The sequence below is a fragment of the Symphalangus syndactylus genome, chromosome 23 (genome assembly GCF_028878055.3).
Source record: "Symphalangus syndactylus isolate Jambi chromosome 23, NHGRI_mSymSyn1-v2.1_pri, whole genome shotgun sequence".
Classification (NCBI taxonomy): Eukaryota; Metazoa; Chordata; class Mammalia; order Primates; family Hylobatidae; genus Symphalangus; species Symphalangus syndactylus.
In genome coordinates this window covers 27352877-27378565 of record NC_072445.2, presented here as the reverse complement: position 1 = coordinate 27378565, position 25689 = coordinate 27352877, and the positions used below count along the sequence as shown (strand labels likewise).

The 25689-nt window shown below is 36.6% G+C and overlaps 1 protein-coding gene across 5 annotated transcripts in view; it reads right to left on the bottom strand.

The window, feature by feature from the left end:
• The window catches only part of MLIP (muscular LMNA interacting protein), a 155883-nt gene that overhangs the window by 76736 nt on the left and 53458 nt on the right, over window positions 1-25689 (bottom strand). For all 5 annotated transcript variants that reach the window (XM_055263585.2, XM_063632803.1, XM_063632804.1 and 2 more), the window contains one exon: window positions 17883-17927. In XM_055263585.2, coding sequence (XP_055119560.1) covers window positions 17883-17927 — 45 coding nt within the window. The remainder of the gene's footprint in view (window positions 1-17882; window positions 17928-25689) is intronic.

Below are 25689 nucleotides of genomic sequence, written 5' to 3'. Positions count from 1 at the left end.
CTATAGTGGAGCTAAAAATATTTCTGTCACCTAGTAACGTCTTAATTATCTTGACTCTGTGTAGGCCTAAGCTAATGTGTATGTTTGTGTCTTGGTGTTTAACAAAAAAAAGCTTAAAGAGTATAATAAATAAAAAATAGAAATTTGAAATAGAAAAAGCTTATAGAATAAGAGTGTAAAAAATATTTTTGTACAGCTGTATAATGTATTTGTGTTTCAAGATACATGTTCCTACAAAAGAGTCAAAAAGTTTTAAAAATTAAAAAGTTTATAAAATAAAAAATCTACAGTAAGCTAAGGTTAATTTATTGTTGAAGAAAAAACATAAACTTAATGTAGCTAAAAGTCTACAGTAGTGTACAGTAATAACCTTAGTTCTTCACATTCACTCACCACTAACTCATTGATTCACACAGAGAAACGTCCAGTCCTGCAGGCTCCATTCATGGCAAGTGCACTATACAGATGTACCACTTTTTATGTTTTACACTGTATTTTTACCATGCCTTTTCTATGTTTAGATACATAAATACTATTAGTGGGCTATACCCTCTAGGTTAATGTATATACATTTTTTTTATTTGAGACGGAGTCTCCCTCTGTCACCAGGCTGGATTGCAGTGGTGCAATCTCTGCACCACTGCAGAGGTGCAGTGGCTCACTGTAACCTCTGCCTCCCGGTTTCAAGTGATTCTCCTGGCTCAGCCTCTGGAATACCTGGGACTACAGGTGCGTGCCACCACACCCGGCTAATTTTTTGTACTTTTTTTTATTAGAGACGAGGTTTCACCATGTTGGCCAGGATGGTCTTGATATATACACTTTGATGCTCACATAATGATGAAATCACCTAGTGATGTGTTTTTCAGACCGTCTCCCTATAGTTAAGCAAAGCATGACTGTATTTTGGGCCTTCTGAAATCCTCTCCCATTTATCTCAAACTCGTTTTTCTATTTTTGTCACCTTATACTGTATTCTGGATGGTTTTTGCATATAAGCCTGATAGTTAACTTGTTTTTCTTTAACTGCATGTTAGTATGTTTAACATGGCAATTGAAGTTAACATCTTAATAATCGACTTTTCACTTCTAAAAGTTTTACTTGGTACTTTTTCAAAGCTTGTCTTATAATATCTATAAAACGTTGTAATGTTTAATGTTTTAAATATATTTATATAGTATTTTTCCAGATTTGTTATAGTCCCCCCTCGTTAAATACCATGTTGCTTGTATTTGCTGATTCTCTGTCATGTCTCTCCCTCATGATGTTCTTTAGTTATTTTGTGTGCTTTTTAATTTTCTATTTTGAGTAATTTTGGTAATTTGGATTTCTTTAGATATCCAAGAAGCCCTAGTTTAGAAACCATCCCTGCAGTACATTTGCCCTCATGGGGGCCCTAGGAGTTGCACAGGTTCTGGACCAGTTACCATTTTATTGCCTCATCCTGATTTTCCTAAATCTCGATGGCAGATCCCCACATTATCACATAATCCGCACATTATCATAGGTTTGGAGTCCTATTTTCTCATGGGTGACTTTTTCTTATCACCCAAGAATGTAGGGTAGGGATTATTTTTTAAATTATCTTTTTTCTTTTTCATGCTTCATGGTCAATATGGACTTGTAGGTTATAGAATTATGCAATAGATTCCCATATAGGTCTCAAACTTGTTACACAGTGAAAGTTAGAACCTAAGCTCCCGGCTCCTGGCACCTAGAGTCTGATGTACACATGTTCTACAAGAACTTTAGGTTCTTTGTAGTATTCTATCCTTGATATGGTCAGGCTTTGTGTCCCCACCCAAATCATATCTTGAATTATAATCCACATAATCCCCACATGTTGAGGGCAGGAACTGGTGGGAGGTGATTGGATCATGGGGGCAGTTCCCCCATGCTGAGCTCATGATGGAGAGTGAATTCTCACAAAAGCTGATGGTTTTATAAGGGGTTCTTTGCCCTTTGCCTACGTTTCTCTCTCCTGCCGCCATGTGAAGAAAGTCCTTGCTTCTCCTTCATTTTCTCCCATGATTATAAGTTTCCTGAGGCTTCTCAAGCCATGCAGAACTGTGAGTCAATTAAACCTCTTTTCTTTATAAATTACCCAGTCTCAGACAGTTCTTTATAGCAGTATGAAAATGGACTAATACAAACTTGGAAGTCCCACTTCATTTATGGCATCCAGGGATTATTTATGTTTTATCAAGCATTTCCGCATTTACATGGGAGGCTAAACTTTCACACCAGCTTAGCCTTCCATTTTGACAGGAACCGGTCAGCATACAGATGAATAATTATAAATATGCTTGGTTAAAGTACAATAAGTTATGTTCCAAAATATTTCCATTTTTGAAATTGCAAATATTTCAGAGCTTATTTTGATGTATCATTATTGTTTTAATCTCTTAGAGATCAACAATAACTGAAAACTGAAAGCCTCATGGTTCCATGTTATCACCGAGTATATAGGAGTATGAATCACCAAACAATGATGAGGCACCTGAAGTCCTTTGTACACAGTGTCTAACAATGTTTGTTTTCTGTGTTTTGACTCATGTCATTCTTTACAGGTGCCACTGCTTGCTGCCATTCCTGGTTGCTTGATGGCAGTAGGGTGTCTTGGCTAAGTGCTCTCCTTCTCTAATTGCTGTGGGCCAGGTTAGTGTGCACTGAGGTTTAGGAAAATTGCCCTTCAGAATATCCATCAGGGTTTTTTTGTCAGTTCACCTAAGGTTTCATTATTAACCTCATAATGGAATATAGGTAATAATAATGATTTCTTCTAAAATCTTAGGTTTTATGCCATTTAACAATTTTTTCTTATTGCAATAATGAAAGCATTCTCTATTGATCCCCTAAGTTAAATGAATAGCTTCTGTGAAATATGCTGAATTAAATGCATCATAACTGAAAAAATGGTTAAATTTCTACTTCAATAATTATAGGAAAGAAGTTACATACTAACAATAAAGTATTCATGCAATTTGTATTACTAATATTTTTAGTATATTGTACTAAATAATACCAAATTGTTATCATAGGGAAAAGAGAGAAAAGACTCAAACATATTAAATTAGGAAAAAAATCTAAATATCTTTTTATCCAGCCTCTATAAATCCCCCAAATTCCTTTATTGAGAATCATGACATAATAATAAGATGCTTTAGACACCCCCAGACATTTTTATTTCATCCAGTATTATGAACTCCATATCACTGCCACCAGAAACTTCCCAGAGAAAGTGCAAAATTAAATGTAAACCACAAAATGGAGTGGATATGCATAATACTAATACAGATTTGTCCTTAGCAAAGAGGAAGAATAGTGACTTATATGTTTTATCACTAAAGTAACCAGGTTTTTTCAATGAACCCAATTACGTCCAATCCTTTGAGAAACCACCCTGTGCATGTCTAATACAGGTTAATGCTGTTTATTAGAAGTTATAGCTATAATTATGTCATCAATATTATAGCAATTATTTTCCAAAATGTGAGGAGAGACTGTGTGGTGAACTAAGCAGGTGATGGGAAAAGGTTGCTACATTTGAACACCTGCATCACCTGAATAAAGGTGGAGAAGAAACTTGAAGTACCTAAAAATAAATTTGAAATTGGATTTGAACAACATTAAAATTTTGGTCATTCATATCTCTCCAGTTTCACACCAACTGGGAAGAGTAACATTTGAGATAAAAATGGCTCTTGTGTGAAATAAAAATTCATAATCCATATTATACAGCCTTTGACATTGTTTTAATCATATAAGAAAAAATAATGAGAGAAAGAGAGAGATGGGCTTTAGCAATTACTGCATCCTTCAAAAAAGATACTTAAAAAACTAATAGAGCAGTCAAAAAATTATGAAGGCAAAAAAAATTATTTCAAAAAAATAAATTAAATAATTAAGTTATATAGAAACTAAAAGAGTTAAAGACTAAGTAAAGATAAGGATTTGAAATCCATTGAAAGATAAATTCCTACACAAAGCACCACTTGCCCCAAGCCAGCTTTGGAGAAACCTTTTCATCTCCCAAAGACTTGACGCCAAAGGCACACAAAGAACAGCCAAGCTCCTTATTCATCATCTAGATTTGCCATTCCTTGCAATCTGCAGCATTTCGCATTCATGACAGGTATCCTTTTGGTCGGCATCACTCTAACAGACACCATCTTGGGGGCCTGGGGCAGAAATCAAGTTGCATTAGATAAAAAGTGTTAAACAGTTGCCTTTTCTTTCTGTACTCTGGTACTCTACTTTTAGCATGCCTTTTTTGCCTTTCAGCAGTCATGTCCCTTCCATCTGAATATAACGTCAGGTTTGATACCGTTAAGATGCTTCTTTTCCCTTTTTCCCTGTTGACTCTAACTGTCCTGAATCTTCCTTTCTTAAAGTTCAAGAGCTCTAATCCGTGATAATGTGCTAATTGAATTATGTTATTTCTCCCCCTCAAGACTGATGTACAGGTAAGCAGAAAGACAACACTCAAAATAAGAATTGGGCACTTAGTTATTACTGAGTGCTAAGCTTGGCATTAAGGACATATAAAATTATAAAATGATAAAGACTCTGTCTTACTCTTAACCTGGAGAGTGTTCCTATTATTTGTACATAAGGCACTACTCAAAAAAATGAATCCATGTTGAAAATGTTAGAAGCCAAGGCCATGAGATATATTATGACACATCATGCCTTCCTTACTTTGAACTGCTTATTCTTACTATCTATAGAACTTATCCTGTCTAAGAGTCGGAGGTTGCAGTGAGTCACGATCGCACCACTGCACTCCAGCCTGGTAACAGAGACTGTCTCAAAAAAAAAAAAAAAAAAAGAACTTACCCTGTCTAAATATCTCACTAAAGACCATTTCTAAGTTAGTAATATACCCCCATAATATCTAATATAAAGAGTAGATATAGGAATTTTTTTAAGTTTGATTCTTTAAGATCAGGAATGATGATTCTAACTTGTCATGAACATAGTTGGTAGACGGAACAAGTGGGCATAAGTGATCAATAAAAGTCATAGTTTATATGTGCAAATAGGGAAATAAAAGATCAGATCAAGAGGAAGATTGTCTGAAATAAGGCACCTTCCCATTTGATGAAATCTAAAATGGCAAGGAAAAGGATACAAGGCAGAAGGTTTGTCTCATTCAGTCTCTTCTCTGCCTCCTCATCTAGCAGAATGCAGAAGACTATCTTCCATTCCCTCCTTAACCCTATCATACATACATACACTGCAGAAATATTTCTGAACAAATATAAAAGGAAATAAGTAATGATCAGTCTAGTGGAATTTCTCATCAAATCTCTGGCATCATCCCACCTTGAAGCAGATCTGGACCTGATTTGGATTAATTCACCTCTCATCCTAAGATCTATGACTGCATTATTGCACATCACCTCTGAAACACTCCAGCATAGCAACGTTTCCAAGCATAACAACAAGAAGAGTGTGTGAGCTGGTGAAATTGGAGATGACCTGAATATCTGTACATATAGTGGAAAATATTATTTTAAAAATTTGACACATTTTTCAATATACTCTGATATTTTGGAAGGAATATGCTTCCATTGTAATGACATTTTTCTGTCTCTCAAGCTCATTAAAATGAGATCTTACCTGTATGCTATCTAATATTTAATAATTCCATCTCAGATATTTCCTTTGCACCTAAAAGTAATTTATAAAATGTAGAGGATTTATAAAATAAGTTGTTATCAATAGAATGTGATTCCAACTAAGAGTTTTTTGATGCATTAGTAATAGGACCAAATACTACCCTATTTTCAGAGGTTATTCTTTATTAAGAAAGCATACTATGGTGTTGAATTATATAAATGTGATGAATTTATACTGGTAGTTTATAAAAAAATAAACATTTAGAAGGGCACATATAATGCAAAGACAAAAAATTCCCTCTGCAAAGTTCATAGAATGAAAATAGAATGAAATAGAATGTTAATAGATAATTCATCCCTGAGGGGTGGAGCAAAATGGTACAATAGAAACTTATAGTGTTCGTACCTCCTGCAGGAACACCACATTTTAGCAACTATCTGCACACAGAAAACCACCCTCTCAAGAACCAAATTAGGTGAGCAATCATAGTACCTAGTTTTAACTTCATATTGCTGAAAGAGGCATTGAAGGGGGTTGGAGAGACAGTCTTGAATTGTTAATGCCACCCTTCCCCCCAACTCCCCAGTAGTGACCATGCAGCACAGAGAGTCTGTGCACTTGGGAAAGGGAGGGCACAGCAACTGGGGGACATTACATTGAACTCAGTGCTGCCTTGTGACAGCAGAAAGCAAAACTATGCTGGGCTCAGCCAGTGCCCACAGATGGAGAGAGCATTTGGAGCAGGCCTACACAGAGGGGAACTGCCCATCCCAGCAGTTGGAAGTTGACTCTCTTGGCAAGGCTCGCCACCATGGGCAAAAGTGCTCTGGGATTCTAGGCAAACTTGAAAGTCTAGGACATAAGGACTGCGATTCCTAGGCAACTCCTAGTACTGCACTGAGCTCAGAGCCAGTAGACTAGGGTGGTACGTGACCTAGGGAGACACAAGCTGGCATGGCTAAGGGAGTACTTGTGCTATTTCTTCCCCAACTCCAGACAGTGCTGCTCGCAGCAACAGAAGTGACTCCTTGCTTCTGCTTAAGGAGAGGAGAATGAAGAGTAAAGAGGACTTTGTCTTACATCTTGGAGATCAGCTCATCCATAATTGGATAGAGCACTAGGCAGAGCTATGATGCCCCCATTACAGGCCCAAGCTCATGATGTTTCTAGGCACATCCTGGGCAAAAAGAGAACCCACTGCCTTGAAGGGAAAGACCAGTCCTGGCCGGACTCATCACTTGCTGACTAAAGAGCCGTTGGGTACTGAATAACCAGCAGTGATACCCAGGTAGTACACCATGGGCCTTAGGCTCTGAGATGGGCTGACTTCAGGTGTGACCCATCACATTCTCAGCTGTGGTGGCTATAGTGACAGACTCCTTCTGTCTGAGAAAAGCATAGGGAAAAGTCAAGGGGACTTTGTCTTGCACCTTAGGTAATAGCTTGATCACAGGGAGGTAGAGCAACAAACAGGCTTTTGAGGTCCCTGAATCCAGGCATAGGCTCTTAGACATCATTTCTGGACCAGCCCTGGGCCAGAAGGGTGCCCATTGCCCTGAAGAGTGAGTCCCCGCCTGGAAGTATTTCCCACACGCTGACTAAAGAGCCCTTGGGCTTTTAGTGAACATCAGTGGTGGCCTGGCAGACCACCGCCCCAGCCCATGTGCTGGTGGTGGTGGTGGCCACAGGGAGAGGCTCTTTTGCCTGTGGAAAGGGGAGGGAAGAGCAGAAAGAACTTTGTATTGTGGCTTGAGTGCTAGCTTAGCTTCAGAGAAATAGAACATCGGTAAATTTCTAAGGTTTTTGACTCTAAACCCTGTCTCCCAGACAACACTTGTGGAACCGCGGAGGGCCTGGGGGAACTTGCCACAGGGGTGCATGCATCTCACCCCCAGTTCCAGGTAGCTCAGTACAGAGAGAGAGACTTCATTTCTCTGAGAGAAAGTAAGGGAAAAAACCAAATGTCTCTGCCTGATAATTCAAAGATAGGCATAAGCAAGCCCAGACTGTCTAGACTACAAAAAATACCTAACTCTTCAATGTCGAGACACTGACAAACATCCACAAGCATCAAGATCATCCAGAAAAACATAACCTCATAAAACAAACTAAATAAGGCACCAGAAACCAATCATGGAAGAACAGGGATATGTGACTTTTCAGACAGAGAATTCAAAATAGCTGTGTTGAGAAAACTCAAAGAAATTCAAGATAACACAGAGAAGGAATTTAGAATTCCATTGGATAAATTTCACAAAGAGACTGAAATAATTAAAACAAAATCAAGCAGAAATACCGGAGCTGCAAAATGCAATTGGCATACTGCAGGATGCATCAGAGTCTTTTAATAGCAGAACTGACCGAGAAGAAGAAAGAATTAATAAGCTCAAAGGCAGGTAATTTGAAAATGTGCACAGTCAGAGGAGACAAAAAAGAATAAAAAACAATGAAACACACCTTCCATATTTAGAAAATAGCCTCAAAAGGGCAAATCGAAGAGTTACTGGCCTTGAAGATGAGGTAGAGAAAGAAACAAGGGTAGAAGATAGGAGTAGAAAGTTTGTTCAAAGGTACAATAACAGAGAATTTCCCAAACCTAGAGAAAGACATCAATATTCAAGTACAGGAAGGTTATAGAACATCAAGCAGATTTAACACAAGGAAGACGACCTCAAGGCATTTAATAATCAAGTTCCCAAAAGTAAAGGATAAAGAAAGGATCCTAAAAGCAGAAAGAGAAAAGAAATAACACACAATGGAGCTCTAATACATCTGGCAGCAGACTTTTCAGTGGAAACATTACAAGCCAGGAGATAGTCACGTGGCATATTTAAAGTGCTGAAGGAAAAACAAACAAACAAAAAAAAAAACTTTTACCCAAGAATAGTATGTCTGGTGAAAATATCCTCCAAGCATGAAAGAGAAATAAGGACCTTCCCAGAAAACAAAAGCTGAGGGATTTCATTAACACCAGACCTGTCTACAAGAAATGCTAAAGAGGGCTCTTCAATTTGAAAGAAAAGACGTTAATGAGCAGGAAGAACTCATCAGAAGATACAAAACTCACTGGTAATAGTAGGCACACAGAAAAACACAGAATAGTATAACACTGTAATTGTGGTATGTAAACTGCTTTTAAGTAAAAAGACTAAATGATGAACCAGTCAAAAATAATAATTACAACTTTTTAAGACATAGTATAATAAGACATAAAAAAACAACAAAATGTTAAAAAGCAGGGACATGAAGTTAAAGTGTAGGGTTTTTATTAGTTTTGTTTTTGCATGTTTGTTTGTTTATGCAATTAGTGTCAAGTGTTGTCATCAGTTTAAAATAATGAATAAGATAGTATTTACAAGCCTCATGGTAACATCAAATTAAAAAACATACAACAGATACACAAAAAATAAAAAAGCAAAAAATTAAAGCATACCACCAGAGAAAATCACATTCACAAAAAGAAAGACAGGAAAAAGGGAAAGAAAAAAGAGAATACCACAAAACAACCAGAAAACTAATAACAAAAGGGCAGGGGTAAGTCCCTACTTATCAATAATATCATTCAATGTGTGAGAACGAAGCTGTCCAATCAAAAGTCATAGAGTGGCTGAATGGATGAAAAACAACCCAATAACCTGTTGCCTACAGGATACACAGCCCATAAACATACTCACAGAGCGAAAACAAAGGGATGGAAAAAAGATATATTCCATGCTAATGAAAACCAAAATAGAGCACAAGGGCCGGGCGCCGTGGCTCAAGCCTGTAATCCCAGCACTTTGGGAGGCCGAGGCGGGCGGATCACGAGGTCAGGAGATCGAGACCATCCTGGCTAACACAGTGAAACCCCATCTCTACTAAAAATACAAAAAATTAGCCAGACGTGTTGGCAGGTGCCTGTAGTCCCAGCTACTCGGGAGGCTGAGGCAGGAGAATGGCATGAACCCGGGAGGCGGAGCTTGCAGTGAGCCGAGATCGCGCCATTGCACTCCCGCCTGGGAGACAGAGCAAGACTCCGTCTCAAAAAAAAAAAAAAAAAAAAAAAATAGAGCACAAGTAGCTATACTTATATCAGATGCAATAGATACCAACACAAAAACTGTAAGAAGAGACAAAGAATGTCATTATGTAATGATAAAAGTGTCAGTTCAGCAAAAGGCTATAATGGTTGCAAACTTATATGCAGCCAACACTGGAGCACCCAGATATATAAAGCAAATACTATTAGAGCTAAAGAGAGACACAGACCTCAATGCAATAATAGCTGGAGACTTCAACACCCCAATTTTAGTATTGGACAGATCTCCCAGACAGAATATCAACAGAGAAACATCAGACTTAATCTGCACTATAGACCAAATGGACCTAGTAGATATTTACAGAACATTTTATCCAGCTATACATGCTTCAACACATGCTTCTCCTTAGCACATGGATCATTCTGAAGGATAGACCGTATGTTAGGTCACAAAACAAGTCTGAAAACATTCAAAAAATTAAAATAATATCAAGCATCTTCTCTGACCACCAGGAGATTAAGCTAGAAATCAATAACAACAGGAAATTTGGAAACTATGCAAACACATGGAAGTTAAACAATATGCTCCTGAATGACCAGTGGGTCAATGAAGAAATTAAGAAAGAAATTGAAAGATTTCTTTAAACAAGTGATAATGGAAATGCAAAATACCAAAACTTACAGGATATAGCAAAGCAGTACTAAGAGGGAAATTTATAGCTGCAAGTGCCTACATAAAAACAAACTGTGAATAACCTAATAAAACACCTTAAACAACTATAAAGTCAAGAGCAAACCAAACCCAAAATTAGTAGAAGAAAAATAATAAATATAAGAGCAGAAATAAATAAATTTGAAACAAAGAAAGCAATTCAAAAGATCAATGACAACAAAAAGGTGGTTTTTGAAAAGAAAGAAAATTGACAAATCTTTAGGTAGACCAATAAAGAAAAAAAGAGAAGAAACAAAATCAAAGATGAAAATGAAAACATTACAACTGAAACTACAGAATTTTTTTCCTTATGTACTTTTTTATGATTTTATTTTATTTTAAGTTTCAAGATACATGTGCAGAACATGTAGATTAGTTCCCCATGTAAATGTGTGCTTTGGTGGTTTCTACACCTATCAACCCATCACTTAAGCATTAAGCCCCACATGCATTAGCTGTTTATCCTGATGCTCTCCGTCTCCCTACCCTCCCGAGAGGCCCCAATGTGTATTGTTCCCCTCCACCCCACCTGTGTCTATGTGTTCTTATTGTTCAGGTCCCACTTATAAGTGAGAATATGTGGTGTTTGGTTTTCTGTTCCTGTATTAGTTTGTTGAGGCTAATGGCTTCCAGCTCCATCCATGTTCCTGCAAAAGACATGATCTTTTTCCTTTTTATGGCTACATAGTATTCCATGGTGTATATGTACCACATTTTCTTCATCCAGTCTCTCACTGATAGGCATTTGGGTTGATTCCATCTTTTTGCTATTGTGAATAGTGCTGCAATTAACATACACTTGCATATGTCTTTATAACGAATGACTTACATTCCTTTGGGTATATACCCAGTAATGGGGTTGCTGGGTGAAATGGTATTTCTGGTTCTAGGTCTCTAAGGAATCACCACACTGTCTTCCACAATGGTTGAAGTAATTTACATTCCCACCAACAGTGTAAAACCATTTCTATTTCTCCAAAGCCTCACCAGCATCTGTTGTTTCTTGACTTTTTTAATAATTGTCATTCTGACTGGTGTGAGATGGTATCTCACTGTGGTTTTGATTTGTGTTTCTCTAATGATCTGCGATGTTAAGCTTTTTTTCATGTTTCTTGGCTGCATAAACGTCTTCTTTTGACAATTGTCTGTTTGTGTCCTTTGTCCACCTTTTAGTGGGGTTGTTTGTTTTTTTCTTTTAAATTTGTTTAAGTTCCTTGTAGATTCTGGATATTAGACCTTTGTCAGATGGATAGATTGTAAAAATTTCTCCCATTCTCTAGGTTGTCTGTTCACTCTGATGATAATTTTTTTGCTGTGCAAAAGCTCGTTAATTAGATCCCATTTGTCAATTTTTGCTTTAGATGAAATTACTTCTGATGTTTTTGTCATGAAATCTTTGCCTATGCCAGTCCTGAATGGTATTGCCTAGATTTTCTTATAGGGTTTTTATAGTTAGAGGCTTTACATTTAAGTCTTTAATTCATCTTGAGTTAATTTTTGTATAAGGCATAAGGAAGGGGTCCAGTTTCAATTTTCTGCTTACAGCTAGCCAATTTTCCCAGCACCATTTATTAAATAGGGAATATTTTCCCCATTGCTTGTTTTTGTCAGGTTTATTGAAGATCAGATAGTTGTAGATGTATGGTCTTATTTCTGAGATCTCTGTTCGTTCCATTGGTCTATGTGTCTGTTTTTGTACCAGTACCATGCTGTTTTGGTTACTGTAGCCTTGTAGTATAGTTTGAAGTAGGGTAGCATGATGCCTTCAGCTTTGTTCTTTTTGCTCAGGATTACCTTGGCTATACAGGCTCTTTTTTGGTTTCATGTGAACTTTTAAGTTGTTGTTTTTTTTTCTAATTCTGTGAAGAATGTCAATGGTAGTTTAATGGGAATAGCACTGAATCTATAAATTACTTTGGGCAGTATGGCCATTTTCACAATATTGATTCTTCCTATCCAGGAGCATGGAATAAAACCACAGAAATTTAAAGGATTATTAGTAGGTACTATGAGCAGCTATATGCCAATATGTTGGAAAATCTAGAGGAAATTGATAAATTCCTAGATACATACAACCTATCAAGACTGAACCAATAAATGATGCTGGGGAAGCTGGGTGTCCATATGCAAAAGAATAAAACTAGACCCCCTATAGGGATTAATAACCAGAATATATAAGGAGCTCAAACAGCTCTATAAAAAGGTATAATAATTGTAGTTTAAAATGGGCAAAAGATTCCAATAGATATTTCTCAAAAGGAGACATCCAAATGGCAAACAAGCATATGAAAAGATGCTCAACATCATTGATCATCAGATAAATGCTAATCAAAACTACAATGAGATATTATCTCACCCCAGTTAAAATGGCTCTAATCCAAAAGACAGGCAATAACAAAGCTTATGAGCATGTGGAGAAAAGGGAACTCTCATATACTGTTGGTGGGACTGTACACCACCAATTAGTACGACCACTATAAAGAACAACTTGGAAGTTCCTCAGAAAATGAAAAAGAAAGCTACCATGTATGATCCAACAATTTCACTGCTGGTTATATACCCAAAAGAAGGCACATCAGTATATTAAAGGGGTATCTGCACTCACATGTTTGCCACAGCACTGTTCACAATATCTAAGATTTAGAAGCAACCTAAGTGTCCTTCCATAGATGAATGAATAAAGAAAACATGGTACTTACACACAGTGGAGTACTATTCAGCCTTTATAAAGAATGAGATCCTGTCATTTGCTACAACATGTATGGAACTGGAGGTCATTATGTTAAATGAAATAAGCCAGGCACAGCAGGACAAACAACACATGTTCTCACTTATTTGTGGGATCCAAAAATCAGAACAATTGAACTCATGGAGATAGAGAGCAGAAGAATGGTTAGCAGAGGCTGGGAATGGTAGGGGTTGCTTTGGGGTGGGGAGGTGGGGATGGTTATCGAGTACAAAAAAAATGGAAAGAATTAACAAGACCTGGTATTTGATAGCACAACCAAGTGGCTATAGTCAATAATTTAATTACACATTTTAAAATAACTAAAAGAGTATAATCAGATTATTTGTAACACGAAGGACAAAAGCTTGAGGGGACAGATACCCCATTTTCCATGATGTAATTATTACACATTGCATTCCTATATCAAAATATCTCATCTACCCCATACATACCTACTATGTACCCACAAAATGAAAATATTAAAAATTTGCTTAGAAAGGAAATTTATTTATACACACGAAGGAAATAAACTTTAAAAATGAGTGTCATAAGAAATAACTCGCTTATACCTTATCTGATATATTATGAGTTAATGTACATTTAAGCACATGATTTAAAACCCTGGAAACAGCAAATCACTATCATTTTAGATGTTAATATGACCAAATATGAAATTATTCCTTCTAAGTTTAGGCTGAAGGTTATTGGGCATGAAGACATAATTTGGACCCAGGGTATAAATATGAATGGATAAAATATTTAAAGAATGCAAACTATTTCCAGTATGTACTTACACTTCTACAAGTATATAGAAGTATCAAATGGCAGAAACTTTGACATGAAGAAAACTTGGGTTGGGTTTTGCCTACTCTGTGACTTCTGAGACTTGTTTTCCCCCTCTGTATAATGGAGATTTTAAAATAAGAATACCCACCTCATAGGTTTGGTATATGGTTTAAATGAGATAGCCAAGCTTTATTTTCAAGGTAAGAGCTCAGAATATTAGTTATTATTATTGTTGAATTCAGCATCTTTTTAAAAGAATTGAATGAAATATTGATAATAAATTAACCAACCCTGCAAGTGACCTAAGGCTCACTCCCTATTCAACATATTGTTAGCCTAGTTTCAATTCTATTACACTTAAAAGAATCTCAATTAAATTATTGTAAAATAGCCTGAATTTTAAGACCACGGACTGGAGAAAACCTTTACTTTAATTAGTCTGAGTTAGTGTTGCTTTTACTGCACCTGTCTCATCCTAAAAATCAGACTGTATGAAATGTCACAATATGTGCAATAAAGACCCAAAGAAAGAAACATTATTTTGAGTTGATTTTCTTTGTTTATTTTTTCTTTTTTTTTTTTCCAGAGAAGTCAGTCTTTCACCAAAGGCCTATAAAGCGGAATTAGCCATACACTTTCTTGTTATTTTATTAAACCATTATAATTATCCCAGGAAAACTGGAAAACCTATGAATACATAGAAAACTAGCAAATTTGTAAGTTGGTTTTAACATCAATAGGTTCTCTGGCTACCTCCTCTCTATTTCTACAATAAAGTATCTTGCTCTTTTACTATTTTAACTGTTTACTATCTGTCTTATCATTGGAATATACGCTTCGGAAATTGGCATCCTGTAATTGTGTTCACTCTTCTTACCCCAGTGATTCCTCAGTGAATGGTACTCGGTAGACACTTCAATAAATATTTGTTGAATCAATGAATAGAGGTGGAAAACTGAGTAACAGAGCTAGAAATAGTGACTAGCTTGTCTACTAGTCTTGATCCATAGATTATATACTACACCTTTTAAATTTTATGTTTTAATTGGCAAATAATACTTGTACATATCCATGGGATGCATAGTGGTGTTTTGAGACATATAATGCGTAGTAATCAGATATATTATACTTTTAAAGAACTCCCAGAAATAGGAATTTTCGGTAGTCAGTACTAACTTGTTCAGGATATCCTCAAGTGTAACAAAACTTTTTTTTCTTGGCTCTAATTTATGTCTTCCCTTTATTCAACCTCCTCTGCAGTATGGGAGTTGGTAACCTGAACGATCCCTGCTTTTGAGTTTAATCTAAGAATATCTACAAGGTCAATGATGCACTGAGTCCCGGCAGGTATATACTCTGAAGACGACAACTTTCTCCAGAGTTTGAAGACAGATGATGAAATATTGAAATGTTCCAGAAATAGATTTCTCAGAGTTGCTTTTTAGTTTTCATGGGAGAAGAGAGAAATATATAGTGATTAATTAATTAAATCATAGCTAGTAAACTCATACTTAAAATGAGACATCCCATAGCTCAGTCAATATGAATATTAGATTTTTTAGAAGAAAATATTACAGTGTCGTTCTTTTTAAAAAATCAGAACATATTGTATTTAAGACATACAAGATAAGCTCTTGTTCATTTAAGACCAAAGCTTATAGCTAAAGTGGACTTCTGCTCTAAAATTTAATCTTTTCTCCTCAAACTAAATGTATCAGACATCACTTAGTAAATTGTAATAACTATAGCCAAATATGTACAAATATGACTAATCCGAGAGTTGGCGCCAAACTAGTTTTGACCTTCCATTGTAAAATGATCCTTTATGGTCTTCCAAAAGACGTGGATGTATTTTAGGGGCCACAAACAACAATTCAAATGTCATGTTGTAAAATAAAGTAAAAACAAAGCTTCTTACACGGGAAACGAATTTTAATTAAGGTCAAGAATCTTATCTGAATTAGAGTTTATATTTGTTCTAGCCTGTACTGAACCTGTTTGATGGTTCATTCTTAACTTTGAATGACTTAAAGTCTCTCACATCATTAAGGGCATGAAAGTTAACCTACTTTAATTAAATCTGATAACTGATTGAAAGTAAAGAATACTTTGAAATAATTTCTAACTATGGAGATTGAAGAAGCCCCTCCAGAATCATTTCAATTGCTACCAAATTAACCACTCCCAGAGAGGAATGGATAATGACATCAACCCTTTGAACCTATTGAAAACTAATCTAATTAGAGACATTTTGCTGAAAGGCAAGAGTAGATAAGAGAAGAAGGTGAGAGAGCAAAAATTGCAGCAACTTTTTTGGGGGTCTGGCTCTTGTAAAATGTATTAGTCGGGCCGGGCGCGGTGGCTCACGCTTGTAATCCCAGCACTTTGGGAGGCCGAGGCGGGCGGATCACGAGGTCAGGAGATCGAGACCACGGTGAAACCCCGTCTCTACTAAAAATACAAAAAATTAGCCGGGCGTGGTGGCGGGCGCCTGTAGTCCCAGCTACTCGAGAGGCTGAGGCAGAAGAATGGCGTGAACCCGGGAGGCGGAGCTCGCAGTGAGCCGAGATTGCGCCACTGCACTCCAGCCTGGGCGACAGAGCGAGACTGTCTCAAAAAAAAAAAAATGTATTAGTCACAAAAAGTATAGAGACACCTTTAGGAAACTTTCTTGTACCCACTAACGAATCAAGGAACTCAATTAAACCAAGATATTTCTAGTCTTCCAAAGATAGATAAGAGGAAGAGAAGAAAGGAGATGTGAATAAAGGAAAAAGGGAAAGGAAAGGAAAAGCTTTTAGTTATCGAGCAATTCTTTTGTATCAGAATTCCATTAACGGCTTTTCATACATTAGCTAATATAAATCTCACATAAGAAAATTATTAGTATCCCCATTTCATAGATGAAGAAACAAAGGCACATAAAGGTAAAATGGTGAGTAATTTTCCCACAATCAGACAGTTATCTAAAAGCAACAGTGTGATTTTAAACTCGGGTCTAGTCTACCAATGCCTTCATTCTTTTTAAGTATTACTCCAAATGGCTTCCAATAATAATGAAAAATAACAGTGAAACGTCCAGGAAATGCTCTAAGCAGTGTTCCTACCCACACCCTCTAAACATAATTTTCTGGATGTGATAAAATGTAGTAATTCACCCAGTTTATTACTTGCCTTGGGGAGATTCAAATGAAGGCAGTACTGTATAAATTACAATGATGATATGGCACAAAATACACATTTAATAACTATTTACTCTTCATAATTATGATAAAAACTACAAATGTGTAAGTTAAGTGGAATAGTTTACTAATTTGTTTTAGACTTAACACTAAACACTTACTAAGGAGATAATCTTGTTTCTACTAGAATACATTTGGTCAGAAGCAGAAGTTGACCACATGATGGAAACTACAATTATTAGGTGAGTGAACACTGGAGTTGGGATGAGGCTATGTATGTGTATGTCTAACACACTCAGAGCCAGCTACTCATAATTATTTGAATTGAATATGAGTCTATATCTATCCACTATCAATCTGGTTTTGCTCATAAGTGGAAATTGGTTTATTTGTTAATAATTTAAATGCCGGAAAGCAACAAAAGAGTCAAAGTTGATTACACTGGCAATCCCATTAGAAATGGACAAATCTTAACGTTTCAAGTATATGAGTTGACTATTCTATAAGCATAATAAACCATTACAAAAATGAAAATGTCATCTAAGTGTTGATAACTAGAAAATCAGGAAGCAGGTGTAGCAGTTCTGTTTTATTTAGCTAAACTAATCCAACTAGACCTCACTTAAGAACAAATTTATTTGATAAGCTTACCTGATGTTTTATCTCTGACATAGCCTGATTTTCTGTATCTGAGCCAATCATATCATCCTACTCTTAAACTTATAAAAAAACAATTAATTCTATTTAAATTACTGTATAATTGTGTTCTCTCCAAAGCATACACAGGCACCCATTTGAAAAGCAGTGTGTATAATTATAAAGGTACTTACGTATTTGGTTTCTCGACCAGCTGCTCTTGGAAGAGTTGTAGGAGTCTGTATGAAAATAAAAACAATTATACATCTGAAATAATAAAGTAAATAATAATAGACTCAACTTCTGGAATGTGTTCACCTTCTTCTCAATTGAGACTTTCTAAACATTGCTCTCTCTATACAATATCATTTTAGAAAATTATTTTATAAAATGATATCACTTGATTATTCTTTTCACTGACTATCAGCTTTCTGGTAATTTCTCCTTATTTATTGATGATGTTAACTCATGGATCACAATAGTTCTTTCCTCACGTTTCTTCCATAATTTTTGCCTATTTCAAAATTCATGTAGAAATCTCTGTCTTTTCAATTTTTTGATCTCCTCAATTACAAAGATGTTCTCATCTACTCCATTTCAATCATTCACTCCCGGAAAGCTCCTTAACTTTACCTTCACCGGTAAAACAGAAACTCTCAGAAATTTCAATTACAAATGTCCCACACTCAGAACTCTACCTCCTATCCACCTTATTCATTTCTCTAGTGCTACTAGTGCAACATCCACATCATTGGGACTTCCAAATCACTGACCTTCATCAGCTTTATTCTGGCTTTACCTCTTAGCTCATATTATTTAATATTATAAGCCATTTTAATACTTTCACTTTTTTATCTTCCCCTCTTCCTGTGACAAGTTCACTTCCAAAAAAAAAAAAAAAAAAAGAACTCAACCCTAAATTGACCTTACCATCCATTTTTCTCCATACTTGTATCTGAGAAGCAAAACACTGTTGGAGAAATTCTTTCAAACAAACTAATTAATTTTATTTTAAATTAATAATTATCAATTTCAAATGTGCAGTACTGCCCCAAATTTTTCTTTTGTAGGCCCACTTTCTGAGATGAAATAGCTATTTGATTCATTCATCCACTCAATACATATTTGTGTATCTACTGTGTGTGCCAGTCACTGTTCTATACCCCTGGGACTTATTGGTGAACAGAAGAGACAAAGATGTCCTGCCATTGAGGAGTTCGCATTCTGGAAGAAAAGAAATAAGCAATGAAATCATAAATAAGTGAATTATATGTTAGAAAGGAATAAATGCAATGAAAAAGAGTGGAAATAATTTGAAGCCTATGGTAACATACGCTTCCAGATAAAAATTTATTTGCTTCTACAAAATATCTTGTATTTTTCTGGAACACCTAGATGTTAAGGAGGTCAAGAGTGCTGGGAGTTTACAATTTTAAATTAGATGATCAGTGTTGAGAAGATGACCTTTGAAGGAGACTTCAAAGATTTGAAGGAGACTTCAAAGACTTGAAGGAGTAAGGGAGTTGAGTATGTAGTATTCTAGATAAAGAGCATTCCAACAAGAGGGAACAAGGGCAAAGTTTCTAAGGTGGATTCTCTCCTCTGAGAATGGTGGATAGAAAACTGGAAGTAATCTTTCCACAAAGGACAATAAAAAATCTGACCAATATATTGAAAAATATTTAATCAAAAACATCAATGAACTAAAAAGAAAGTGAATAATTACTGGGCAAAATCAAAAGAGGATGGGAACCTGAAGAGAGAAGCCCAGCATTTCAGAACTGCTTTTGCCCTGGGGATGTTTGCAAATAATGATGAGCTGCTTGAGAAGCTAACCCAAACTTTTGATATCTCACGGGTATAGAGAGAGAAAGTCAACCAGGACTTGCCAAAAACAGATTGAACCCCTAGGAGTAAGAGTGACCCAGAAGACTCACATGGTCTTCAGCCTGGTATCAAATCATCTGAAGATGACTGTCTAGAAAAAATAATCTCAGAACCTTAAATTAAATTCAGGCAGCTTTTTCTTGTTAACGCTCCCAATGTCTGACAGAAACAAAGAAAAGACTTTCTATGGAAAGGTAATATCATCTGAAGTCTCCATTTCTATTAAGAAATTTTCAAATAGGATATCTAGCATATAATCAGATTCAGATACACAAGAAGGCAAGACAATGTGAATGAGGATAAGCAGAAATAATAAACAACCAAATAAGACCCACAGAGATTAAGAAATGTGTCTTTTCAGAACCAGACTGAAAACAATCATACTTAACCATGATTTTGGAGATAAAGGTTAAGCTGAAAAATTTTCACAGTATGCTAGAAATTATAAAATGATCAGTGATATAACTGATTTGAAAAGAAACTAAACATGCTAAGACAGGGGCATGCTTGACACATCCAAGGCACAACAAGGAGGCTAGCAGGCTGGGATGGAGTGAGTAAAGGAGAGAGTTGGAAGAAAGCCAGTCACGGAGGTATTGGGGCACCAGACCATACAGGCCCTTCCAGGACCTTGTGAGGACTTTGCTTATATTCTGAGGTTTGAAATGTGTAAGCACTTCTGGTTTTAAATAGAGGAGGGTCATGATCTGACTTATACTTTAAAAGGTTTTCTGCGTTTGATGTGTTAAGAATAAACTATTGTCAGTCAGGGGTATAGGGACAAAACTCTTGTACTATCCAGCAAAACATGGTGGCTCAGTACTGCAGAAGCCATGAAATAATCATAGTAGACATATTCTGAAGCTATAGAAACAGAATTTCTAGTAGAAGAGATGTGAAATGTGAGAGAAAGAGAAGAATAAGGCATGACACCAAAGTTTTTGGCCTTGAGCAAATGAAAGAGTGAAATTCTACCAATGGAGATGAGAAGGCACCATATGGAATCATTTTGTGGGAGAAAATCTATATTTTATTTGTATGCATATTGAGGATAAGACATTTGTTAGAAGTCTAAGTGGAAACGAAGATAGGTATTTGGAAGTCTGCAGTTTGAGAGAGAATCCTGGACTAGAAATAGAGTTGTCAGCATATATGTAGTTAGTTTTTATAACATAAAACAGGGTGAGATCACCAAAGGAATGAATATAGAGAGGAATGAGAAGTTTGAGGACTCATGACTAGAGCATTCCAACATTAACAGTTTGGGAAGAAGAAGACGAACCAGCAAAGGAGACTAAGAAATAATAATAAAAATGGAGATAGAGGAAAAACAGATAGAGTATGGAGTTCTAAAATACTCTAGAGGAAAATATGTCAAAGAGGAGGGTGTGAGCAACTATCCCAAATTCTGTTGCTGTCATCTCAACTCAGGACTGGGTTTACTGCAACGTAGAGGACTTCAAGAACCTTGGAAAAAGTGGTTTTGGTGACAGAAAAAAGGGGATTTAAGAGGAAACTGGAGAAAAGGAATTGAAAGTAGAATATATAAACTTTTTTTAACTTTTTCAAATTCATCCTCATCACACCTTCTTCCCTTAATCTTGGTTAATGATCTTACATTTTACTTCATTGAAAGGTGTTAGTTATGAAATAACTAAAGATATTGGTTATAAAATCATTTCTCTTCCACCAAACTACAAATATTCTTGCATCTGTAGCTGTCATGTCCTTTATTTTCCATTCTGTCACAATAGAGGACATTTCCAGCTTCTTACCAAATGGTCTTAGCATATTTGGGCCGCTGTAACAAAATATTATTGACTGGGCGGCTTATAAACAACAGAAATTTATTTTCCACAGTTCTGGAGGCTGGGAGGTCTAAAATCCAGGCACTAGCAGATTTGGTGTCTGGTGAGGGCCCACTTCTGGTTCATAGATGGTGCCATCTTGCATGTCTTTACATGGTGGAAAGGGTAAGAGGTTTCTCTCTGGACCGTTTTGTGACGGAACTTATCCCATTCATAAGGTCCCCATCCTCACAACCCAATCATTTTCTAATGGCCCCACCTCCTAATACCTTCATATATGTCTTTTTTTTTTTTTTTTTTTTTTTTTTTTTTTTTTTGAGACAGAGTCTCGCTCTGTCGCCCGGGCTGGAGTGCAGTGGCGCAATCTCGGCTCACTGCAAGCTCCGCCTCCCGGGTTCACGCCATTCTCCTGCCTCAGCCTCCGAGTAGCTGGGACTACAGGCGCCCGCCACCGCGCCCGGCTAATTTTTTGTATTTTTTAGTAGAGACGGGGTTTCACCGTGGTCTCGATCTCCTGACCTCGTGATCCGCCCGCCTCGGCCTCCCAAAGTGCTGGGATTACAAGCGTGAGCCACCGCGCCCGGCTCATATATTTCAACATATGAATTCTGAGTGGGTGGGTGGGGCACAAATATTCAGACCTTTATTTCCCTTTCTTCTCTAGAATTAGTACTTCTTTCTCTACTGAGACCAATGCCACAGTATGCAAATTTGATCTTGTCATTTTCAGCTTCACAAAATAAAAAATTCTTTCTTGACCTCACTACCAACCTAATTTCCTTTTCCTTTTAACAGCCAAACATTTCAAAATAGTTGTTTTGTTTTGTTCTGTTTTTACGTATTCTATCCCTGCTTTCTCATGCCACAACACATTTAAACATCAGAGATAAGGAGATCAATGGGGTGAAGTGAGGGACTAAAATCTGAGGGTAGTAAAAAGAGGTAACGATGAAGACAATATTAAAGTGGTCCTTCAGTCTTCGGGGAGAAAATAGTTAACTATAGGTTTCAACAACTGGCCAGCTTCTGATGAATCTTTCCCTTGATCCCTTCTCAGCAATGACGACTGGGACAGCTATTGGAAGAGAAGAATATACCATAAACAGAGGTGCAGGGAGGCAGAAAGGAGGGTCAGGGTCACCAGGGTAGAGAGGAAGTGGCAAGTGGGAACTGGTTGATACTATGGCGCTTCTCCCTTCTGAAGCACACGCTCCTCCTGCTCTTAAAGAATAAATAAATAAACCTCACCAGAATTAGCAATTGCTAGGACTTGGGCTTCAGGACCTGCCACCCCAGGCACCAAGCATATATACACCCAACTTAGCTGACATGCTCAGGAATATTTGAGTTTCCATGGAAACACAATAAGACATCTGAAAAACTTAAATACTATAAAAGAAAACAATGTTTCCTCTATTCCACTCCTAAGTATTTACCCAAGATAAGTGAAACCATATATCCATACAAAGTCTTGTTTACAAATGTTCTTGGCAGCTTTATTAGTCATAGCTCCGAATTAGAAATAACCCAGCCATCTATTAACTGGTGAGTAGATAAATAAAGGATGGAACATCCACACCGTAGACTACTAATCAGCAATTAAAAAAAAAAAGAGCTACTGATTCATGCAATAATATGAATGAATTTCAAATGCCTTCTACTAAGTAGAGGCTAAAGCGACTACAGACTATATAATTACATTTATATGATATTCTTGAAAATGCAAACGCATAAGAACACATGAAAAGATAACTGGTTTCTCAGGACTTGGATTGGAGGGAAGTATATACTAAAAAGGAGCACAAGAAACTTTTTCAGTTGATGGAAATGTTTTGTTTGGAATGTGGTAGTAATTATAGGATTGGATTCTTTTGTCAAAACTCAGGACTGTAAACTAAAAGGATGGAGTTTACAGTGACTAAATTATACCTCAATAAATCTGATTTAGAAGAAAAAACTATGTTAGCTTCAACAAAGAATGTAATACAGGAATTGAAGGAAAGAATAGATACTGAACAAAATCTTGAACTGGAATATTAAATCAAGGATTCCTCTTGAAGGAATTAGAAGATAATAAATAGAAAAATATGAAGAGTAAGAGACATGAAATATACAATCAAAAGTGACAAAATCAGTATTATGAGAGTCCCATGTGGGAATACATATTTGTAAAAATAATGATCAAAAATTACTGAGAATACAGTAACCAAAACAGCATGGTACTGGTACCAAAACAGAGATATGGATCAATGGAACAGAACAGAGCCCTCAGAAATAACGCTGCGTATCTACAACTATCTGATCTTTGACAAACCTGACAAAAAACAAGCAACGGGGAAAGGATTCCCTATTTAATAAATGGTGCTGGGAAAACTGGCTAGCCATATGTAGAAAGCTGAAACTGGATCCCTTCCTTACACCTTATACAAAAATTAATTCAAGATGGATTAAAGACTTACATGTTAGACCTAAAACCATAAAAACCCTAGAAGAAAACCTAGGCATTACCGTTCAGGACATAGGCATGGGCAAGGACTTCATGTCTAAAACACCAAAAGCAATGGCAACAAAAGCCAAAATTGACAAATGGGATCTAATTAAACTAAAGAGCTTCTGCACAGCAAAAGAAACTACTATCAGAGTGAACAGGCAACCTACAAAATGGAAGAAAATTTTCGCAACCTACTCATCTGACAAAGGGCTAATATCCAGAATCTACAATGAACTCAAACAAATTGACAAGAAAAAAACTAACAACCCCATCAAAAAGTGGGCAAAGGACATGAACAGACACTTCTCAAAAGAAGACATTTATGCAGCCAAAAAACACACGCAAAAATGCTCATCATCACTGGCCATCAGAGAAATGCAAATCAAAACCACAATGAGATACCATCTCACACCAGTTAGAATGGCCATCATTAAAAAGTCAGGAAACAACAGATGCTGGAGAGGATGTGGAGAAATAGGAACACTTTTACACTGTTGGTGGGACTGTAAACTAGTTCAACCATTGTGGAAGTCAGTGTGGCAATTCCTCAGGGATCTAGAACTAGAAATACCATTTGACCCAGCCATCCCATTACTGGGTATATACCCAAAGGACTATAAATCATGCTGCTATAAAGACACATGCACACGTATGTTTACTGTGGCACTATTCACAATAGCAAAGACTTGGAACCAACCCAAATGTCCAACAATGATAGACTGGATTAAGAAAATGTGGCACATATACACCATGGAATACTATGCAGCCATAAAAAATGATGAGTTCATGTCCTTTGTAGGGACATGGATGAAACTGGAAACCATCATTCTCAGTAAACCATCTCAAGGACAAAAAACCAAACACCACATGTTCTCACTTATAGGTGGGAATTGAACAATGAGAACAGATGGACACATGAAGGGGAACATCACACTCTGGGGACTGTTGTGGGGTGGGGAGAGGGGGGAGGGATAGCATTAGGAGATACGCGTAATGCTAAATGACGAGTTGATGGGTGCAGCACACCAACATGGCACATGGATACATATGTAACAAACCTGCACATTGTGCACATGTACCCTAAAATTTAAAGTACAATTAAAAAAAAAATGAATTCAAACCAGAAACAGTAAACAGACATCCATATGTAGGCCAAAATGTTTTGTTTGAATTTAACAAATTCAAATATTTGAAGATTGTATATAAAAATCTAGATTGGATTAAGAAAATGTGGCACATATACACCATGGAATACTATGCAGCCATAAAAATGATAAATTCATGTCCTTTGCAGGGACATGGATGAAGCTGAAAACCATCATTCTGAGCAAACTATCACAAGGATAGAAAACCAAACACATTTTCTTACTTATAGGTGGGAACTGAACAAGGAGAACACTTGGACACAGGGCGGGGAACATCACACACCAGGGCCTGTCATAGGGTGGGGGGCGAGGCTGGGGGAGGAATAGCATGAGGAGAAATACCTAGTGTAAATGACAAGTTAATGGGTGCAGCAAACCAACATGGCATATGTATACCTATGTAACAAAACTGCACGTTGTGCACATGTACCCTAGAACTTAAAGTATAATACAAAAAAAATTCAAAAAAAAAATTACCGAGAATGTAAGGGGAAGAAAAGATTGAACACGTCATGTGAAAGGTCATAGAAGGTAACAATCAAAATACATAAGAAAAAAATGCATACCTAAATACATCATGAAAAATATCTGTAAGATCATACATAAAGTTTTAAAAGCTATAGAACAATTCTGTAAATGATCACTCTATAGCAGAGGAACAAGTATCATG